Source organism: Mus pahari, chromosome 1 (genome assembly GCF_900095145.1).
Source record: "Mus pahari chromosome 1, PAHARI_EIJ_v1.1, whole genome shotgun sequence".
NCBI lineage: Eukaryota > Metazoa > Chordata > Mammalia > Rodentia > Muridae > Mus > Mus pahari.
In genome coordinates this window covers 88,212,272-88,231,864 of record NC_034590.1, presented here as the reverse complement: position 1 = coordinate 88,231,864, position 19,593 = coordinate 88,212,272, and the positions used below count along the sequence as shown (strand labels likewise).

Here is a 19,593-nt window from a genome sequence, read left to right as displayed (position 1 = left end):
ATTTCTATTGGCTAGATCCTAGCTGTCATATTAATGGATAGGCACTTTAAAATGTTTAATGTATGTTGCTAAATCCCTCAACACACAGCTACCTTCATCACTAATGTGCACTAGGCCATGAATAATCCAGTAACGGATGAAGAACAATGAAGCAAATCTCAATATAAAAATTGAGAAGGAACGGGAAATACCGGGAAACAAAAATAATCTCCGAAACGTGGAGGAAACAACAGTGACCTGCGGGTCACCTTTCCCAAGCCAGAGAGAAGCCCTAACCTAAACTGCCTCTCCAGGGCAGCTCTGCATCAATCTTAAGAGCCGACCCTGCGCCTTCCCGACGTCCCAATGATCGACAGGGAGCACACCCAATAGAGTACGCGTGCATCGGTTATTTTCAACCAATCGGGTGCAATCCAGGGCTTAGGGGCGTTTCCTCTGGCTCTCGGTCCGCGGCATCTATGCGTCATCACCCTGAGTCGACAGCACGATTGGCGGGGCGTTTGGACCATAGCTGCATTGTCACCAGCGATGAGCGCCGCGGGAGCCATAGCGGCTGCTTCCGTGGGACGCCTGCGCACTGGTGTCCGGAGGCCCTTCTCAGGTACCGGCCGCTCGGGGTCGTGGTTCGGCGCGGGGTTCTTCGCCGGTGACCATTTGCAGTGGAGGTCACGGATGTCACGGGGAAGACGTGTGTACGTCACAAGCGCGCGACATGGGGGTGGGGTTTGCAATACGTCTAGTTGATTGACAGGAACTGGTGAATTGCTGGATGCCCTGCGGGGGAACAAGTGATTACCAGCCTGTGATGTGACGTCAGTGCAAGTGTGGAACTTGAGTGTTCCGCAGTGTCCCTCCGGTCTCCACTCGGGACTTTCTCAACCAAAGTAGCCTTCCGACGACAGCATCAATCTGTTATAAATGCAGATTTTTCGGTCCCTCTCATTATCTACTGGATTGATATGTTTTAGATTTTTTTTAAAAACGTGTGTGTGTTCGCGCGCGCACAATAATTAAATTCTAGAGAGGCCAGAATTGGGGTTTGAATCTGCAACTAGGGTAACAGGCAGTTTGTGAATCCCTGTATATGGGTGCTGGGAGCCCAGCTCAAGTCCTTTGCAAGTGCAGTACACATTCTTAACTGCTGAACCTTCTTTTGAGCCCTGGAGTCTGTTTTTATCAAGCCTTTCACGGGACTGTTTGCATTGCAAAATATAAGCTTTGAACTTGGAATGGAGAGAGGTAGGTCTGGATTCAGGTCAGAATCATCTGAGCTGGCCCAGAAAATCATGGTCATTTTCTCGTAACTAAATCTTCAAGCGTTAGATTTCTATTTTACCTGAAGGCAATATTGTCTGGAGGTTTGGGATGTGTTTATGTTTAACTACAGCTTATTAAGTAATTTCATCGAAACTACATCCTTTTGGTAAATAATAAGCCAGAATTGCCTGTCCCCAAATGGATGAGTAACCACACACACCACCACCACCACCAGTACCATGAGAACAAGCTATGTAGCTTCATTAGATATTGTCGTGTGTGCCTACCATGGTTTGAGTCCAAGGCTATTTTTCTTTCTGAAAGAGAAGAGTACTTAGCAAGTGTTTGGATTATTCAAGTCATGCCAGTTATAGGGATGTTTTCCTTGATGATAAATGGTTCAGAAGAGACTTTTTAAGAGCCTCTTAGTATGTAATTTATGTGTCCACAAGCCCACTTAAAATCTTCTCATATTTCACTTAAAATCTCCCAGATACCATGGTTGGAACAGCACACTTGAAAGCTTCTAGCTCTGGGATTCAGCTTTATTTTAAAGTGTGTAACAAGACAGTCAGGTCTCAGGGATGTGAATTTTAAGGTTCCTTGCTAACCCAGTGAACAGGTTAACGATAAGAATCACTTGTTTTCATTTATGAAGTAACTTAGCTTCCTTTGTTTCATATAACCTAATAATAATAATAATAAACTTAAATGTGTGTCTCCTTTAAAAAAATAAAAATAGCCTTGCTACTGGGTAAGTTTTAATTTGGTTTTGAGACAGGGCCTCGCTCCAACACTGGCTGACCTGGAACCTGCTTGTTCACCAGGATATCCTTCAAATCACAGAGCTCTGCCGCCTCATGCTGGAATTAATATCTGTACTGATTTCTTAGATAAAAGGACAAACACTACCGTCTCCCAGTCATTGAGTGCAGAGGTTGGGTTTTAGGGAACTTTCCAGTGTGTTCTCAGTTACAAAGAATCCTGTTTATCACACCTCAAAAGCCAGCCATATAAACTTGGCCCACCTGCTCAGCTCCTTGTTATTCTTTTTTTACAAAAAGATTTATTTTGTATATATGAATACACTGTAGCTGTCTTCAGACACACCAAAAGAGGGCATCAGATCACATTACAGATGGTTGTGGGCCATCATGTAGTTGCTGGGAATTGAATTGACCTCTGGAAGAGCAGTCAGTACTCTTAACCGCTGAGCCATCTCCCCAGCCCCCTTGTTATTCCTTAATATACTTTTTAAAAAGGAGTACTGGGTTGCCTTGAACTTTCTTTGCTAAAAAGTAAGAGCATGAGCAAACAAGATTGTGTTGGGAAGTACAACTGGCTCATCAAGTCTGTCTCCAGACCCTGCTTTCTGCAAGGAGACAACCTGGCCAGAAGCCCAGGCCTTTGAACTTGGACACAGAAATGCAGCAAGTTCCCGATTGTGTCCCATCGCTGTCCCATAAAATAGGGGCCTCAGACCGTAGAGCCCCACTATCTGAAGACAATTTGGAATTGTTGGTGTCTTACACTCAGCAGGAGAGCTGAGGTGTCGTGTCTGCTCCATGGACTCTGTCCAGTTAGAGTCAGTGAGCTGGGTGAGGCAGAGCATGCCATGTGCAGCACACCAAAGCCAGGCTCACTCCTGCAGAATCCATGTTCCTTTGCACACACAGCGCTATTTGTCCCAGGACTGTTAATGTAGCTCAGTGGTAGCTCAGGGCAGGCTTGCTCTCCAGCACCGTGATAAATAGAGCATTTAAAATTCTACTTGGTAGCAAAGCTCACATTCTCAACTATGGCATGCATACACACCAGATTCTCCAAGCCTGCCCTGTGGCCTTGTGTCCAAAGTCCTTAAGCCTTCTTGATGAAAGAGCCAAAGATGTATGGGAACTTTTCCACCTGTTTTCTGGATGATGAAGTTTGCTTAGGTGAAATGAAGTGTCTTCCAAAGACATGGTGGTCATAGCAACCAGAGAGCCTGCAGCACTTTAAACACCATCCCAGGGTGCAGCTAGAGTGACAAACCAGAGGGCCCGTGGGTTTCCGTTTTCATATGGGGTGAACGCACATTACTACAGGACCCTTCTGGGAGAAGGGAAACATTCAAGATCCTCTAATCTGGAGCTTGGAGGTACAGTGGAAGTGTTTGCCATTTGGTTTCCTGAAAAGGGTTTACATTTTGAAGAAGAGTTTAGTCGGAGGCCAAACCTTGTCAGGCAGTCAGGCAGGGTCTCAGTCACCTGCCCATGGAACTGGTGTATTAAAAGAGCGTTGACGTCCCAACTTGGGGTGCCAGGCTTTGTATCCTGAAAAAGCTCAGGGTACAAGCACACTGGTGGCTTCTTAGGGAGACTTGGGGAGAGCATCATGGCTTTGGGTGCACTCCAGGGGCTTCGGCTATACAGCTTGGGAGGGGAGCCTCCTTTTCCTGAAACCGCTGTCACATCAGCTACCTGGTGAGGACAGATTTCGGTCCTTCCAGATCGCCATACGTTTAAAGTAAAGCCAGAAGCCTCAGTCTTTAGGTGAAGTCTTTTGGGTTTGAGCAAGGCAGGTGATAAAGAACACATACTGGTAGATGTGTCCAGTCCTCAGGCTTGTTCTAACATGTCTTTCATTCTGTCGGCAAAAAGGCAACAGGCCAGCAATATGACTCAGTGGGTAAAGGTGCCTGCTGTCCAGCACAAGGGCCTGAGTTTCATCCCTGGGCTCCACATGGGGGGGCGGGGGGGGCGGTGAGAACCGATTCCTGCAAGCTGTCCTCTGACTGTCATGTACACGTCAGCACATGCACACAAACCAGTCTGTTTTCACGAATGTCAGTGTCCTGTGTGGATAATGAGAGACGGACACTTGCTTTTTCATTGCAGCATATGGAAGAGGCCTCATCATCAGGTGTCACAGTTCGGGGATGACCTTAGACAATATTAACTGGGCAGCCGTGGATCGAATAATTCGGGTGGATCACGCTGGTGAATATGGAGCAAACCGCATCTATGCAGGGCAAATGGCCGTGCTTGGTCGGACCGGTGTTGGCCCTGTCATTCAGGTGGGTTCTTCCCTGAGTCTCAGCCAGGTTTGTTGCCCTAGCACTGAATCTGAAGCCCTTAGGCATCACTTTTGGCTCTGTGCTCCAAAGGGAGGCACTTGGAACAAAGCAGATGCTGTGTTGTCTAAAAGCACAGATGTGCACTGACTATGGCTGGGTGTGGTGGCGCATGCCTGTAATCCCAGCACTTGGGAGCCGGAGATAGGGTGATCTCTGGGACTTTGAGGCCAGCCTGGTCTACATAGGAAGTTCCAGGTCAGAAAGAGAAAGTATAGAGAGGAGTAAAGTAAGAGAGAAAGAGATCGGTCTGGAAATTGGGTGTATTTGTGGTGTTAATGCTTCCTTGCAGAAAAGGCTGGAAGTGCCTCCATTAGAAGGATGCTCCGCGTGCCGGGAGGTTGTTGTAGGCTTGTCCTAGCACAGAGTGCCAGGGAGAGGGGTTAACAGTCCCAAAGATCTAGGTTTCCTTTCCAGCTCACCTACTTCGGTGACCTTGAAGAGGCCACATGACCTCTAGGTTTTCATTTCCCTGTGTGCACACTAGCCTGGTAACCCCCACCTCCCTGGGTCTGGCTGGGGGAATAAACCAGCTCCTGTCGAGCCATTGGCACCATGACACATGGCAGCTTAGCTGTGTCCCTTTAGATTTCCCTGCAGATCCCAGTCCCCAGAGGTCATCCACATGCAAGATGGTGGACATCTGCTTGGGGCCCCGCACATCTCTCCTTCGAAGAGTCCCTCATGCCAGGAGAATGCCTCTCATTGGCTGTCCTGGTTCCTATTGAGAACAGTCTGTGAATTTTCAGGACACAGGTTTTTTTTTTGTTTTGTTTTTTGTTTTGTTGTTGTTTTGCTTTGTTTTTTGTTAGTTTTTTCATTATTTTCTCTTGTGGTTGCTTGAGCCGGTGGCTCAGAACCTGGAGTTTTAGATGGCTCACTCTGCAAGCTGATGGTGTGGTCACTGAGGTGTGTGTGGGTCTGGAGGTGGAACACTTAGCTCTATCTGAGGCCTCGGTTCTTCATTTACTTTGCAGGCTCTTTTCTTTATTGAGAGATTCTTCTGTGTTTTGCTTTTATCTCATGGATATTTAAGATGATGGAAGACAGCATTATACCAATTCCTTATTACCTCTTGTGTGCTCAGTGAGCCATGTCCCTGTGATGCCTCTTTTTATGTTTCCTCCCCCAGAAAATGTGGGATCAAGAGAAGAACCATTTGAAAAAGTTCAACGAGTTGATGATTGCATTCAGGGTCCGACCTACAGTTCTGATGCCCTTGTGGAACGTAGCAGGCTTTGCCCTGGGTATGTGTCTGTCCAGCAGCCGCTTGGGCTCATATGATGGGCTGTTCCTGCCTCTGGAGCCCTTGTCATAGCCTCATCTAACCTTTTAAAATTTACTGTGTTTTCCTAAAGTTAAATTGAAGTTGATGAAGTTGATTGAATTTCCTTTGCTTATATTACTTTAAGATAGAGCCATCACTTTTATTTTTTTGTAGTTTTTTTACATTATTTTATTAGATATTTTCTTTATTTACATTTCAAATGCTATCCCGAATGTCCCCTATACCTCCCCTGCCCCCACAGAGCCATCACTTTTATAAATAGATGATATAATAACTCACTGAGGGAAGCTAGGATCATGCCACCACAGCCAGATTCTGTGTCCTGAGGATCCTGACCTCAGAGCAGCCTGAATGTGGAGTGCTGGTGCCCACCTTTAACCCCAGCACTTGGGAGACAGAGGCAGGCGGATCTCTGAGTTTGAGGCCAGTATGATCTACAAATCGAGTTCCATAACACACACACACACACACACACACACACACACACACACACACACACACACGGAGGAACAGCAGAGAACCCATATAACGCTCTCAGCTCTCTGCAGAGGGTCAAGCCTCATTGAGCCCATGTGGTGGTGCATGCCTGCAGCCTCAAAAGTGGCAGAGGCAGGAGGAAGGAGACTACAAGTCAGCCCTGGCTACACAGGAAGTTCCAGGTTAACTTGGGTTTCATAGTGAGACCTTGTCTCAAACAAAACTAAACAACCAAATAAAATAAAAATCGATTCAAAAAGAGCTTTGTGACTGGCATCTGATATGAGCTCCAGCCGCTTCTCAACTTGGGGTGACTGTTTCAAGGGATTCATGGGAATAGCTAAATGTCCAGTGGTTATGATCAGCAGGTACTGCTGACATCTAGAGGATGGATATCGGGTGCCATTAGACACCCTGAGAAACACGACACAGCCCTCCCTGAGACTTACCAACCCAGGTGTCCGGATGCCTCACAGATGACCAGCAGCCGGTGGCTTGACTTTGTTTGACGGTTGCAGGGGCAGGAACTGCCTTGCTGGGGAAGGAAGGAGCGATGGCCTGCACTGTGGCGGTAGAAGAGTCTATCGCTAATCACTACAACAACCAGATCCGCCTGCTGATGGAAGAGGACCCTGAGAAGTACGAGGAGCTGCTGCAGGTGACTGACTGTGTGCTGCTTGAGGGGAGAAAGAGCAGGTGACAGGCGATGGGTACTAAGGAGACAGGGAGTTGGGGAAGGGAGTGTCTCTTTTAGGTGAGACACAGACGGATCATACAGCTCAGAACTGTCCCAGTCCAGGTCGGTGTGGCCTCTGCACATCCATGACTCAACAGCACGAGGTGAACAAGGATGACGTCAGCTAACACGCTAACTAGACAGAGAAAAATCCACAAGGCCTGACCCCTACACAAAAAACCATGAGCAATGCAGGAAGGCTGAGGTGGGAGGGGTGGCCTTCTCCAGGGAAGAGCACACCGTTCGTTCGTCCAGTGCCAGAAGGTCAGCCTGAAAGCATTCTGGGACAGAGCAGGCTAGATTTAAATATGTATAAGGAAATATATGTACACGCGCAACAGCAACTAACGAAAAGAGAGGCCATGAACTTGAAGGAGAGCAGAGAGGGGTATATGGGAGGAAGGAAAGGGACGGGAGAAATGCTGGAGTTAACTAATAATCCCAAAAAATAAAATTTAAAAAAATGGTGATCAACTCTTCAAGTTGAGTGATTTTCCTCGGGTAATTCTCTATAGGAAAGAAGGAACTATTTGGCCCTGGCTGGTCTTAAACTGTCGGTTACAGAGGGTCCTCCTGCCTGGTCGCCATTCTCCAGCACTCTCCCCAACAGCAGTTCAGTTACTTAGAGTCTGTTTGTTTTACTTTTGAGACAATGGCTGTCTCGACTCTTGGCTCTCCTGAGTCTGCCTTCCAAGGGCTGGGGTTGTCAGTGTGCATTACTGTACATGGCTTGAATAAGCACGGCCCCCAGAGTTTCACATATTTGAATGCGTAGATGTCAGGGAGTGGCATGATTTGAGAAGGATTAGGAGGTTTAGGATTAGCCTTGTTGGAGGAAGTTTGTTTTGGGGAGGGGCGGGGTTTTAGTTTGCAAAAGCCCATGCCAGGCCCAGTCTCTCTTGGTCTGCAGGTCAGGATGCAGCCCTCAGCTTCTGCACCAGCACCCAAGTGCTGCCATGCTCCCGGCTATGCTGATGATGAGCCAAACCTCTGAAACTGCGGGCGAGCCCCCAGTTAAGTGCTTTCCTTTACAAGAGTTGCTTTGTTCATAGTGTCTCTTCACTGCAATAGAGTAGTGACAACAACTCTCACCTTTTAAAACCTGAAGTCAGCCACTGGCCGACTCTAGCCTGTGGCCACGCTCCTTTCAAAAATAAGTCTCCTTAGAGCCACAGCTATGGTTTACTCTTGCAAGGCTGTTCACCCCACTGGAGTGCCAGCGTGAAGAACTCTAGCCCTTCATAGAAAAAGCATGCAGGCCTTTGCTAGCCGTATGCTAGGACACAAACTCTGGCCTGGAAACAGGATGAGCTGCCGGGGACCTGGGCTGCTGACTCACTTTGGTCTGCAATTCCTTTTCTTTTCCAGGTCATCAAGCAGTTTCGAGATGAGGAGCTTGAACACCACGACACAGGCCTGGACCATGACGCGGAGCTGGTAGGACCAACTCTTCCTGTGGTACTCCGGGGCCATTTTAAAGGTTGAGGAGCCAAAGGTTTCTGTTCCCAGAAAGAGACATTTGAAAGTACAGGTCAGAAGGCAGGGAAGCAGGTACTTGGCAGAAAGCACCCAAGCTCAGCCTTGGTCCATGGTGAGGCTCCTGTGTCCTACTCTGTTACTATCCCAAGAAACAACCCAGGGGTTCAGTGGCCATAGATGCTTCTAGAATTTTGAATGGCTTTTGTTTCAAATTAAATCATTTCCCAGATCCTGTTTTATCCAGAGGAGCCCAAAACCCTGCCCTACCAGTGAGTCCAGGCCTGACATCTGGAAATAGATGCACCTTGTGGGGTTTCATTGCTGTCTGTTTAGGGGCTGGCATTGAATCCAGACCTTGCTAGGCAAGCTCTCTACCACTGGACATACCACTTGCCCATTTGCTTATTTTCCAAGCTCAGGGTGCCGTCCATGTTAGACAATACTCTACCACCCAGCTACATCCCAGCCTTTTGTTCTCCACAGGCTCCTGCATATGCCTTGTTGAAGAGGATTATCCAGGCCGGATGCAGTGCAGCCATATATTTATCAGAAAGGTTTTAAAGTATGTCTATTGATCCATTTCTAGAAAAGATGGTCGTAACTTAAGGAGAGATGTTTGTGGAGGAGGAACTGTACAATTATCACAGTGTGCGTTTTGTTAATACAAGAAGCGGTGTTAGGGGGTTGTGTTTGTCAATAAACTCTTTGGCACTGGATTCCTTGGTTTTCTTGTGCTGTGAGGCAGGCAGTTAACTAACTCTGCTCACCTTACAGTGCCTGCAGCTGGTCTTCCCTTGGTCTTATAGTTAATTTGGGCTTAAGATACCAAGAGCAAACCATTCATCAGTTAGCAGGAATCCTTTTTTAAAGATTTATTTTACTTCTATTTCTCTCTCTCTCTCTCTCTCTCTCTCTCTCTCTCTCTCTCTCTCTCTCTGTGCGTGCGCGTGTGCACACACACGCACGTGTACTCGAATATGTTTGGATGTCTGTGGAGGCCAGAAGAGAGTGTTGGATCCCTGGAGCCGGAGTGGCAGGTAGTTGTGAGCTGGGGACCAAACTCAAGTCCCCTGCAAGAGCAGCAGGTGCTCGCTCCTCACCCCTGAGCCATCTCTCCAGCACCTGCAGGAGTCTTTATGAGGAAAATAAATTGAGTTTGCAGGTTAAAAAAAAACAAAAACAAAAACAAAGTCACTTAAAACCTTAGGCTGTGTAAGATGGGCTAAGCAAGACTGGGAAGCCTATCCCGGGAGTGCTGTGCATGCTGATTTCAGCATGGTGTGGCAAAGCTCTGTGGTAACTGCATCTCCTGAAAATCCTCACCCAGAGCCGATGGTAGGAGGTGGTAAATCCCTCACCCCAGAGGAGACACCTGAAGGGAGAGGAGGCTGGAAGGTGGTAGATAAGGGGGCAGAGACCTCAGGAGTGGCATTAATGCCCTTATAAAAATGAGGCCTAGAGAGACCCACAGTCTGTTCCACATCATCTGTTGTCACCCTGATATTGAACTTCACAGCCTCCAGAAATGCAAACAAGTTCTTGTTCACGAGCTCCTGAGCCTACAGTATTTTAATAGCAGCCCTTGCAGACTAAGGCACGATGGCATTACCCCAATCAAAAATATACTTAAGTTGGGCGTGGTGATGCAGGCCTGTAATCCTAACACCGTGGGAGGTGGAGGCAAGAGGATCCGCAGGCGTCCAGGGTTATCCTCAGCACACATCAAGTTTGAGGACAGCGAACATGACACCTGGCCCCAGCAAACAACAATAACATACAGAGCTGTGGGTTATTTACAATTGAATTATAATTTCTGCAAGGTCTGCTACCTCCAAATAAGCCAAACTGACTAAAATTTAGCATTTCTGTGAACTATTTTTTATTATTTTAAGTTTTCAAAATATATTTAAAGAAAAAACAAACAAACAACCCAAGATCAAGCAGAGTGTGGTGGTACATGCCTGTAATCCCAGCCGTGGGAAGCAGAGGGAGAGAGAGCTTCATGAGCCAGTCTGGTCTATACACCGTGTTCCAGGCCAGCCGGCTACATAGCAAGACCCTGTCGAATACGAAAGCCAATAAAAAACCAAAAAATCCCCAGGTCCCCTCTCACAGCAGAATGTTCCTTCAAATGTCCCCAGGAGGCTGAGGCAGGAGTTGGAGGTCAATCTGAGCAATACAGCAAGGAAAAAAAAAAAAAAAAAAAGAAAGAAATTTGCAGACCAAACTTTTGACCTAGTTGCACTGGTCAGTGGTTCCCATAGCCTAAGGCCCGCTAATCAGTGTCCCATCAGAGGAGCCTGAAGTGAGCTGGGCTTGTTGTAGTGGCTCTGGCTTTGCAGGGTGGTGGCCACCAGATAGTTTCTATGCTGTGACCTCTTCCCTGCCACTCAGTGGATTCAGCAGTCGGGAGGCTGAGGCAGGTGGATTACAAATTTAGGGCCAAAGTAGGGTCCATACTGAGACCCTACCAAGAAAACAAAACAAGGGGCTGGAGAGGTGGCTCAGCAGTTAAGAACATTTGTGTCTCTTCCAGAGAACCCCCGGTTCAGTTCCTGCACCCACACTGGGAGGCTCAGAACCATCCATTCCTCCAGCTCCAGGGGGTCGAATGTCCTCACACCTAGGACCAAAGCATACATACATAAATAAAGATGAAAGTAAAGAAAAAAAAAAAAACAACAAAAGTGATTTCAACTTTGTGACCAAGTAATAGTAAGCCGTTAAGCGTGAGAAGAAAGGGTAAAGACGGCTGTAGCTTCCTCCGCGTGGACTGCCATCAGACACCTCTAGCCGGGCTCAGGTTGCTGCTGTGTCTCTCCTGTGAAAGATCAGCTGTCCTAGCACACAGTAGGTGCCCATTCAAAGGAAGGGAAGTGGGTGGCATGCTACGTGTTCCAGGTGGTGAACTATGAAGACAGCAGCCCTGAAGACCGCTCTGAAGGCTCCCCTGGCTCGACCTTTCCACCCGATCTCTTAACACCTGAAGCTCCAGGCGCACCCTCACTCTCCTGCTTACCCTCAGGCCATGGCTGTTTGGCTGAGGGCATTTGTCTTGGCCTGCTATTTTCTAGCTGCCTATCCAATGCCTCCATTTGGACGTCGAAGCGTTTTCACCAAATGCCACAAGTTGAACCCCTTGCCTCCCTGACTCTCCAAGTCTGGTTCCACAGTGGCCTCCCTGATAGCTCTTGTCACCTCCCTCTAGCTGTCGAGGATGTGGTATCAATACATGAAAACCCGTCTACCACCTTCCGTGTTCCATCTGGGCCCAACCAGACACTTCCCTCTCTTGACCGACTGAATCCAGAAGCTTCCTTCATAGTCTTGTCCTCCCACACTCCGTCTTCACGCTGGCAGCAGGAAGCCAGCTTGGCTCACTCCCACGGCTCTTTTTGCAAAGCCCTCATGGTGGTGAAAAGGATTCCAGATGGCCTGACCTGGGCATATCCCTGCCTCACTCTGCTCCAGCCACTGGCCTCCTTGCGCTCCTCACAAATGCCACACCCAGGCCTGTCTGATGTTCTTCACAGTGGCTGTGTTGGCTTAGAATACTTTCTGAGACAGTGACCACACAATCCCTCACCACCCCCTCTCAAGTTCAAACTCCAGCATCACCCTTGAAGAAGCCCACTGTAGCTGCCCAGTGTCTGTCTCTGTGACTAAAATCTCTGGAAGAAAAATGGAAGAAGTAAAGATTCAGGGGTTGTTTTCAGTTCATGGTTACTCAGGTCATGCACTGTGGTGGAGAAAGGACGTTTCTCCATGGTGAACAGGAAGCCGAGAGGGAAACAGGAAGGGGGCACTGGGGATATAGCCCAAGGACACGCCCCCAGCAAGCTACTTCTTACATCGAGGCCCCGCCTCCTACTTTTTCACATCCTCAGTATTGTCATGTCTCGACTCCATTAGAGGATTAACCCTCCTGACCTGATGGTCCTGACATGCTCTTATAGACACTTCAAGAGACAGCTTCACTAACTGGGGCTTATCTAATTAAGTTCAGGAAATTAAGCCCAATGGCCCCGCCCCCCGCCTGGCCCTGGGTGACCTTTATGAGTATTTCGATCTGAGAGATCTAGATCTTTGAGTCTCCCACAGTAGGTGCTCAGTGAACAGCAGGTGGGACTGAATGAAGAACTAACTCTTGTAGTAGTAAAGTTTGCTTTCAAATAACTGCTCACTGGAGACTCATTGTGTGTCTCTTAGCAGAAATTCAGTGGGGACTCATATCACCAAGGACCAACAGAGGCCGTTTGCCTGTGGTTTTGCTAATGGCTTTAATTGGGTTTCCATCTTATGAAAAGAGTGAGTTTGAAGTCAGGTGCAGTGGTGTACACATTTAGTCAGTCCCAACACTCAGGAGGCAGAGGTAAATGGATCTCTGTGGGTTTGAGGCTAACCTGGTCTACACGGTGAGTGGCAGCCAGCCAAGGGCTACACAGTGAGACTTTCTCAAAACCTAGAAGAGTTTGACCCTTACAGCATATATAAAAGTTAATTTAAAATACACTACAAATCTACATGTATCTTTGTTTGCTTTCTGTCGTTGCAATAAAACACCATAACCTAAAGCAAGCCTATGATACCTATCACAAATCAAGTAATGAAACCTGTTACTAGACTCTGTCAAAACTAAAACCCTGGGCTGGAGAGATGGCTCAGCGGTTAAGAGCACTGACTGCTCTTCCAAAGGTCCTGAGTTCAAATCCCAGCAACCACATGGTGGCGCTCACAGCCATCCGTGATGAGATCTAATGCCCTCTTCTGGTGTGTTTAAAGACAGCTACAGTGTACTTACATATAATAAATAAATAAAACAAATAAATCTTAAAAAAAAAAAACTAAAATCCTATGCCATAACAATCAAGGCACTGAGAAAAAAAATGTAAGAGATGAAAGGTATTTGCAAATTGTTTATCTGATAAGCCACTCGTCTCTATAGTACATAAAGAAACCAGGCATGGGTGGCTCATGCTTTTAATCCTAGCACTCAGGAGGCAGAAGCAAGTGAGTCTCTGAATTCAAGGCCAGCCTGGTCTACAGAGCGAGTTCCAGGACAAGCTAGATTGTGTAGAGATGCCCTGTTTCCAGCACCCTCTACCCAAAAGAGCACCCACAGCTCAAGAAAAAGAAACCGCTCAACTGAAACACAGGCAAAGGATTTGAATAGCCATTACTTCAGAGGAGATACAATGTTACAGACGATCAGCTAAGAAAGGATGGTCATGATCATTAGTAGCTAGGGCAACCGAATAGGAAGCATTAGTGATGGTGCAGAGGAACTGCAACCTTCAGGTGCTGATAGTCACAAGGTCAGTGGTCCAGCTGCTTTGGGAAGCAGTCTGGCAATTCCTCAGTCATGTAGCCAAACTAACATACCCATGGCTAAGCCAACTGAAATGGAAACGTGTTTACATATGTTTCGTACATGAATACCCATGACAGCATAATTCCTAACAACCCAAATGCCCACCAGTGGAGGGACTGAATGAAGAATGATCTCGACAGAGAATGGAATATTATTCAGCCATCAAAAAATAAGAATCAGCCCCTGCTGTAACATGAACGAGCTGTAAAGCATGTTTGGTTACAGGTGTTCAGTACAGGAGGACAAGAAGAGTCCTGGAGAGGGAGGCTGGAATGAATAACCTGAGCTGTTTATTAAAACTTGGCTAAAGTGGCAATGTTTCATTAATGTTTTCCCACTATTTCAAACACATGTTCAGTGAAAGAAGCCAGATCCAAAGGCCACTTACGATCTCATTTGTATGACATGTCAAGAACAGGCCAGTCAGAGACAGAGGAGAAATTGGTGGTTGCTTGGGGCTAGAGTGGGGGATGGGAGGAAAGAAACTCCCAGTAGATAAGGGTTGCTGGGTGTGTGTGTATCATAAGAATGTTCTAGAATTGGTGGTGTCCATTGTACAGCTTGTGAATATAGTTAAACCTGCTGACAGCTTAACAGTATAGATTTTATGCCACAGAAATAAAAATAAAATTATACAGTTCCAGCTGTATTTGGAAGCAAGTTTCAGTCCAGAGAATTAACATAGGCTGCGTGGTTTGTGTGTTTGTGGGAGGGGGTCAGTACTCGGAGAGAGGCAAAAGGTCACTGGTGGTGGCTGTCTTTCTCAGCCACGCTCTGCCTTATCGTTTGAGACAGGTCTCTCAGTGAACCCGGAGCCGATGGATTCAGTGGGCTGGCAGTCCATATGCCTCCAAGGGTCCTCTGGTCTCTACTTCTCCAGTGCCGGGCAGAGCTTCTGAGAGTGTCTTCTGATTGTGGCATAGTCAGTACTATGGCCCTTCCCATAGCAATACTCTTGAGCCAGATGACCCAGCCACATGAAGGGTTTGACAGCCAGCTGCTGTGTGTTTGGCCTCCCCTTCAAAATGAAGGGCTGGCGCTTGATGCTTCTGAGAGCTCCCAGAACAAGGCCAGAGAGGTTCCGACTCCCCCTCCCGTCATTAGTCTATCGCAGCATGTCCTCACATGGCCACAGTATTCCCTTGTCTCCCCTTTCCTTACCACTCTGACCTTTCAGGGAAATACGATTTAAAGTTGGACAGAACCCAGGGCTGATGCCAGGATGATGAAGGGGCAGACTCTGTAAGCACTGTGTTTCCGCAGGCAGCAGAGCTGGGTTTCTCTGCATGCCCCCCTCCCTCCCTACTCTAAACAGTAGTGGTACCAGCCAGAGAGCAGGTGGCAAATACAGTTTGAGGCTGCTCCCTCACCCCAGTCAGAATCTACCTCCTGGCCAAGCATGGCTGCCAGGACCCCCACAGGTTCCTTGGTAGTTTCTGTTTGGTAGTGCCTACCTTCCCGGGTTAATGGTTACATCTGGAGAGACATTTCTCTGTGGTGTGCCACTTGTTAATTGCCTGTACTCCCATTAGGTTCCTTGGTTGACTTGGCTAGACTTGGGTGGAATGATTGTGTGGATTTGGGTGGAGATAATGGCTCAGTCTGAATCTGTTTCTCTATTGCCTGGCCCTGTTGCTTCAGGAGACCACCTGAACTTGTAGCTCAATGTGGGATTTTTATTGGTGACTACTGGTTGCAGCTCTGGGCCTTCCTGCAGATCGGGAACTATGGAACTACTTGTCCAGTCCTTATGGTGCAAGAGTTTAACTCTGTTGGAGACCACACTCTCTTTGAGCCTCACCCCAGGACCTTGCAAACACCTGTATAATCCAGCTTGAACCTTGATTTGGGGAAAGGGAGCAAGACCGAGCCTACTCAGGGAAAGTGAAATCAATGAATAAACACATAAAGCCGGCCTTTTACAGCAGGTCTTCAGTGCTACCCAGGGCTGTCTGCAGCTCCAGAGTCCTTTCTCATAGCCCCACAGGACCACGCCCGGACACCTCCGAGGAAAGGCCCACGACGCCGGTGGCCTCCAGAGGGCGCGCGCAAACCGAGCGGAGCCCGAGGCGGGAGCGTGGCCGCCTGCTGGCAGTCTCAGTCCTCTTGGGTGAAGGCACCTGGGAGAGGCAGAGAACTGCCACAAGGTGGATAACTTGGCCCTGACAATGCCACCCTTGGATCTCTTCTGCAAAAGGAGAGCATCCCCCAATGTCACACCTGAGCATTGCTGTGGGAGGGTGAGCTGGAGGGTTCCCGATGGCAATGCCCACATAGCTTCAGTGTCCTTGTCCTGATGGATTTATTTGCTTTCTCTGAAAAGGGAGAGAGATGCGAATATGGGAGGGAGCAGCCAGTCAGTCCCTCCCTGTCCAGGGTTTCCTCGAGAGGTGCCAGCTTCCAGCGCCAGGCAGCACCTGATAGATCCTGCTCTTCCTGCACAGCTCCAACTCTCACATTAACTCTGTCCCCTACCTACATGGGCTCAGCTGCCCTCCAAGAATGGGGATTCTTGCCTCTGTAACTCCCCTCATTCTTATCCCTTACCTGGAAACCCCCCCCCCCCGTCTCCCCTGTTTGCCAGCACCTGACCTGTTTGGTACTCGCCTTCTCCTGATCTTCTAGTACCTGAAGTTGTGGGTTCTTGGCCACATCTGTAAATGAATCAAAGGCAAACAAGGTGGCCTCAAAGACTCAAAATGGAGGACATAGTAGCTGCAAGTCGGAATGACCCCTGAGCTGGGGAGCACCTGGGGCCATCCCCTGAGAGTCTGAACGGAAGGGGGATCCCCTGGGCTGGAGGTCAGACCTCTAGTCCATCACCACACCCAAACCCAGCCCAGGGGTGGCTGAGCTTGCTAGCCCCATATCTGTACCTCAACCTTTCCTTTCCCAAGCACTTTTGATTTCTTTTCCTTTTTTTTTCTTCTGTGTTTGTTTCTGTTTTGGTTTTGTTTTGAGATTTTTCTCAGTTCTTCATGCAGCTTTCTCTCTTAGGTACTTTCTTAGCTGTGATGATAAAAACACCCAGATATAAGCAACATAGGGGAGAAAGGACTCTTTTTGGTTCATATAGTTTGCTGATTTAGTCCATCATGATGGGGCAGGCCTGGCAGTGAGAGCTGGAAGAGCCTGACTGGTCCCATTGCACCTGCTAGTGCTGGCAAGAGCAGAGCTGCTGCCCACTACTGCCCACTGCTACTCACTGCTGCCCACTGCTGCCCACTACTGTCCACTGGTGTCAACTGCTGCTCACTGCTGCCCACTGCTTTCCACTGCTGCCCACTGCTGTCCACTGCTGCCTACTGCTGATCACCGCTGCCCACCACTGCCCACTGCTGCCCACCGCTGCTCACCGCTGCCCACTGCTGCTCACTGCTGCCCACTGCTGCTCATTGCTCCCCACTGCTGTCCACTGCTGCTCACTGCTGCCCACCGCTGCCCACCGCTGCCCACTGCTGCTCATTGCTGCCCACTGCTGCTCACTGCTGCCCACTGCTTTCCACTGCTGCCCATTGCTGTCCACTGCTGCCCACTGCTGATCACCGCTGCCCACCGCTGTCCACCGCTGACCACCGCTGTCCACCGCTGCCCACTGCTGCTCACCGCTGCTCACTGCTGCCCACTGCTGCTCATTGCTGCCCACTGCTGCCCACTGCTGCTCACTGCTGCTCACTGCTGCCCACCGCTGCCCACTGCTGCTCACTGCCCAGTGCTGCTCACTGCTGCCCACTGCTCACTGCTGCCCACTGCTGCTCATTGCTGTCCACTGCTGCTCACTGCTGCCCACTGCTGCTCACTGCTGCTCACTGCTGCTCACTGCTGCCCACTGCTGCTCACTGCTGCTCACTGCCCAGTGCTGCTCACTGCTGCCCACCGCTGCCCAGTGCTGCTCACTGCTGCCCACTGCTGCTCACTGCTCCCACTGCTGCCCACTGCTGCTCACTGCTGCCCACTGCTGCCCACTGCTGCCCACTGCTGCTCACTGCTGCCCACTGCCGCCCATTGCTGCTCACCCTCCTTACTCAGTGCAGGAAGACTCCAACCCACAATCAGGAAAGCTCCCTCGTAAGCATGCCCAGAGGCTAACCCAATCTAGAAACTCCCTCAACCATGTAAGCATGCCCAGAGCCTTGTCTCCTCAGTGATTCTGGAAACGACTGACAATATTAACCATCACATCTACCTATAAAAGTCTATTCCTCTCCCTAGGGCTACACAGAATATTCACGTGCTTCATCCTTGGTTTTTGGTTTTGTTTTTAACTAAGCCAGCATATCAGAATCAACAGGCGAACTCTACAGACTCTACTCTGCCTACTGAAGCAGAGATTCCCAGGTCAGGCCTAGGGGCTGTATATCTTTGAAAACCACACGTGGAAGCTCAGAAGTGCAGGCCATATTGAGAAGTAACAGTTAATTCCAGGACTGCTGCAGGTGCCCTCCAGGGACGCATTCCCTCTGCCTTGAGGCCGCTTTCTTGGCAGAGGCAAGGTCCGACTTCTCAGTTTCCGATAAGAGGGTACCTGTTTTTGCAATTTTTCTCCAGCCCTTTTGGTGCTTCAACAGCTGGAAACACATTCCAAGCTATATGTCTTCACCAGTCAGGGACAATGGTGAGTGGCCTGCCTCCCCAACCCCACTTTCCGTGTGTGTGTGTGTGTGTGTGTGTGTGTGTGTGTGTGTGTGTGTGTGATGAATCTTTTGTTTGGTATTTTCAGAGCCTAACTCTAAAATAGCTTCCTCCCAAGATGAAAAATTGTGTTGAGATTCAGTTTCTCATGCTTACTTGCTGATGCAGTGTGTGTGTGTGTGTGTGTGTGTGTGTGTGTGTGTAAATAAGGCCATGTGAACATTAAAAGAATAAGTTAAGGGTACACCTTGTCCAAAGGCTGTGAAATAAAATAATTTTTGAATGTGAGTTCACCACGCCATTTAGAAGGGCTACAGAAATTTGACCTTTTTGCCTAACAGGAAATTAAGAGCTCTGCTAATGGAAGAGCCCGGAGGTCCCTTTATTCCGGGACAACTTGATCTGTGTGTGAATGACTTTGCTTGTCACTCTTTCCAACTTACTCAGCAGATGCACACTGAGGGAGGACAGGCTTATTTTGGCTCATAGTTTCAGCACTGACAGTCCATCCTTGGGGGAGGGGGCACTGACAATCCATCCTGGGGGAAGGGCACTGACAGTCCATCCTGGGGGGAGGGGGCACTGACAGTCCATCCTGGGGGAGGGGCACTGATAGTTCATCCTGGGGGGAGGGGCACTGACAGTCCATCCTGGGGGGGAGGGGGCACTGACAATCCATCCTGGGGGAGGGGCACTGATAGTTCATCCTGGGGAGAGGGGCACTGACAGTCCATCCTGGGGGGAGGGGCATTGACAGTCCATCCTGGGGGGAGGAGGCACTGATTTCATCCTGGAGGGAGGGGCACTGACAGTCCATCCTGGAGGGAGGGGGCACTGAGCAGGTCACAACCTGGTGGCAAGAAGCAGAAGGAGCTAGGGCAACACATAGCTCCCACTCCACCAACCTGAGGCCCATTACCTATCTATTTCTCTATCACCTAGCCGTGTGCCTGTCTGTCTATCTGTTTATCCATCTATCATTCATCCATCATGTATCCACTCTCTTTTTTTCTCTCCTGTTCTCTTTCTCCTTTCCTTTTCCTCTTCTCTCTATTCTCATTCTATCTATCTATCTATCTATCTATCTATCTATCTATCTATCTATCTATCTATCATCTATCTATCATCTATCATCTATCTATCTATCATCTATCTATCTATCATCTATCTATCTATCTATCTATCTATCATCTATCTATCTATCTATCTATCTATCTATCTATCTATCTATCTATCTATCT

At 48.6% G+C, this 19,593-nt stretch overlaps 1 protein-coding gene across 4 annotated transcripts in view; it reads left to right on the top strand.

Moving 5' to 3' along the window:
* The first annotated feature begins 429 nt into the window (after window positions 1-429).
* Coq7 (coenzyme Q7, hydroxylase) overlaps window positions 430-19,593 on the top strand; it is a 25,546-nt gene continuing 6,382 nt past the window's right edge. Inside the window, exons 1-7 of one of the 4 annotated variants that reach the window (XM_029545233.1) lie at window positions 477-601; window positions 4,134-4,312; window positions 5,502-5,616; window positions 6,653-6,792; window positions 8,239-8,307; window positions 8,833-8,911; window positions 10,886-13,037. In XM_029545233.1, coding sequence (XP_029401093.1) covers window positions 529-601; window positions 4,134-4,312; window positions 5,502-5,616; window positions 6,653-6,792; window positions 8,239-8,307; window positions 8,833-8,910 — 654 coding nt within the window. In that variant the 5' untranslated portion in view covers window positions 477-528 and the 3' untranslated portion in view covers window position 8,911; window positions 10,886-13,037. Of the gene's footprint in view, window positions 602-4,133; window positions 4,313-5,501; window positions 5,617-6,652; window positions 6,793-8,238; window positions 8,308-8,832; window positions 9,066-9,346; window positions 9,366-10,885; window positions 13,038-18,268; window positions 18,336-19,593 lie in introns of those variants that run through there. The other 3 variants (XM_029545545.1, XM_021209490.1, XM_021209499.1) reach the window with 3 other exon arrangements.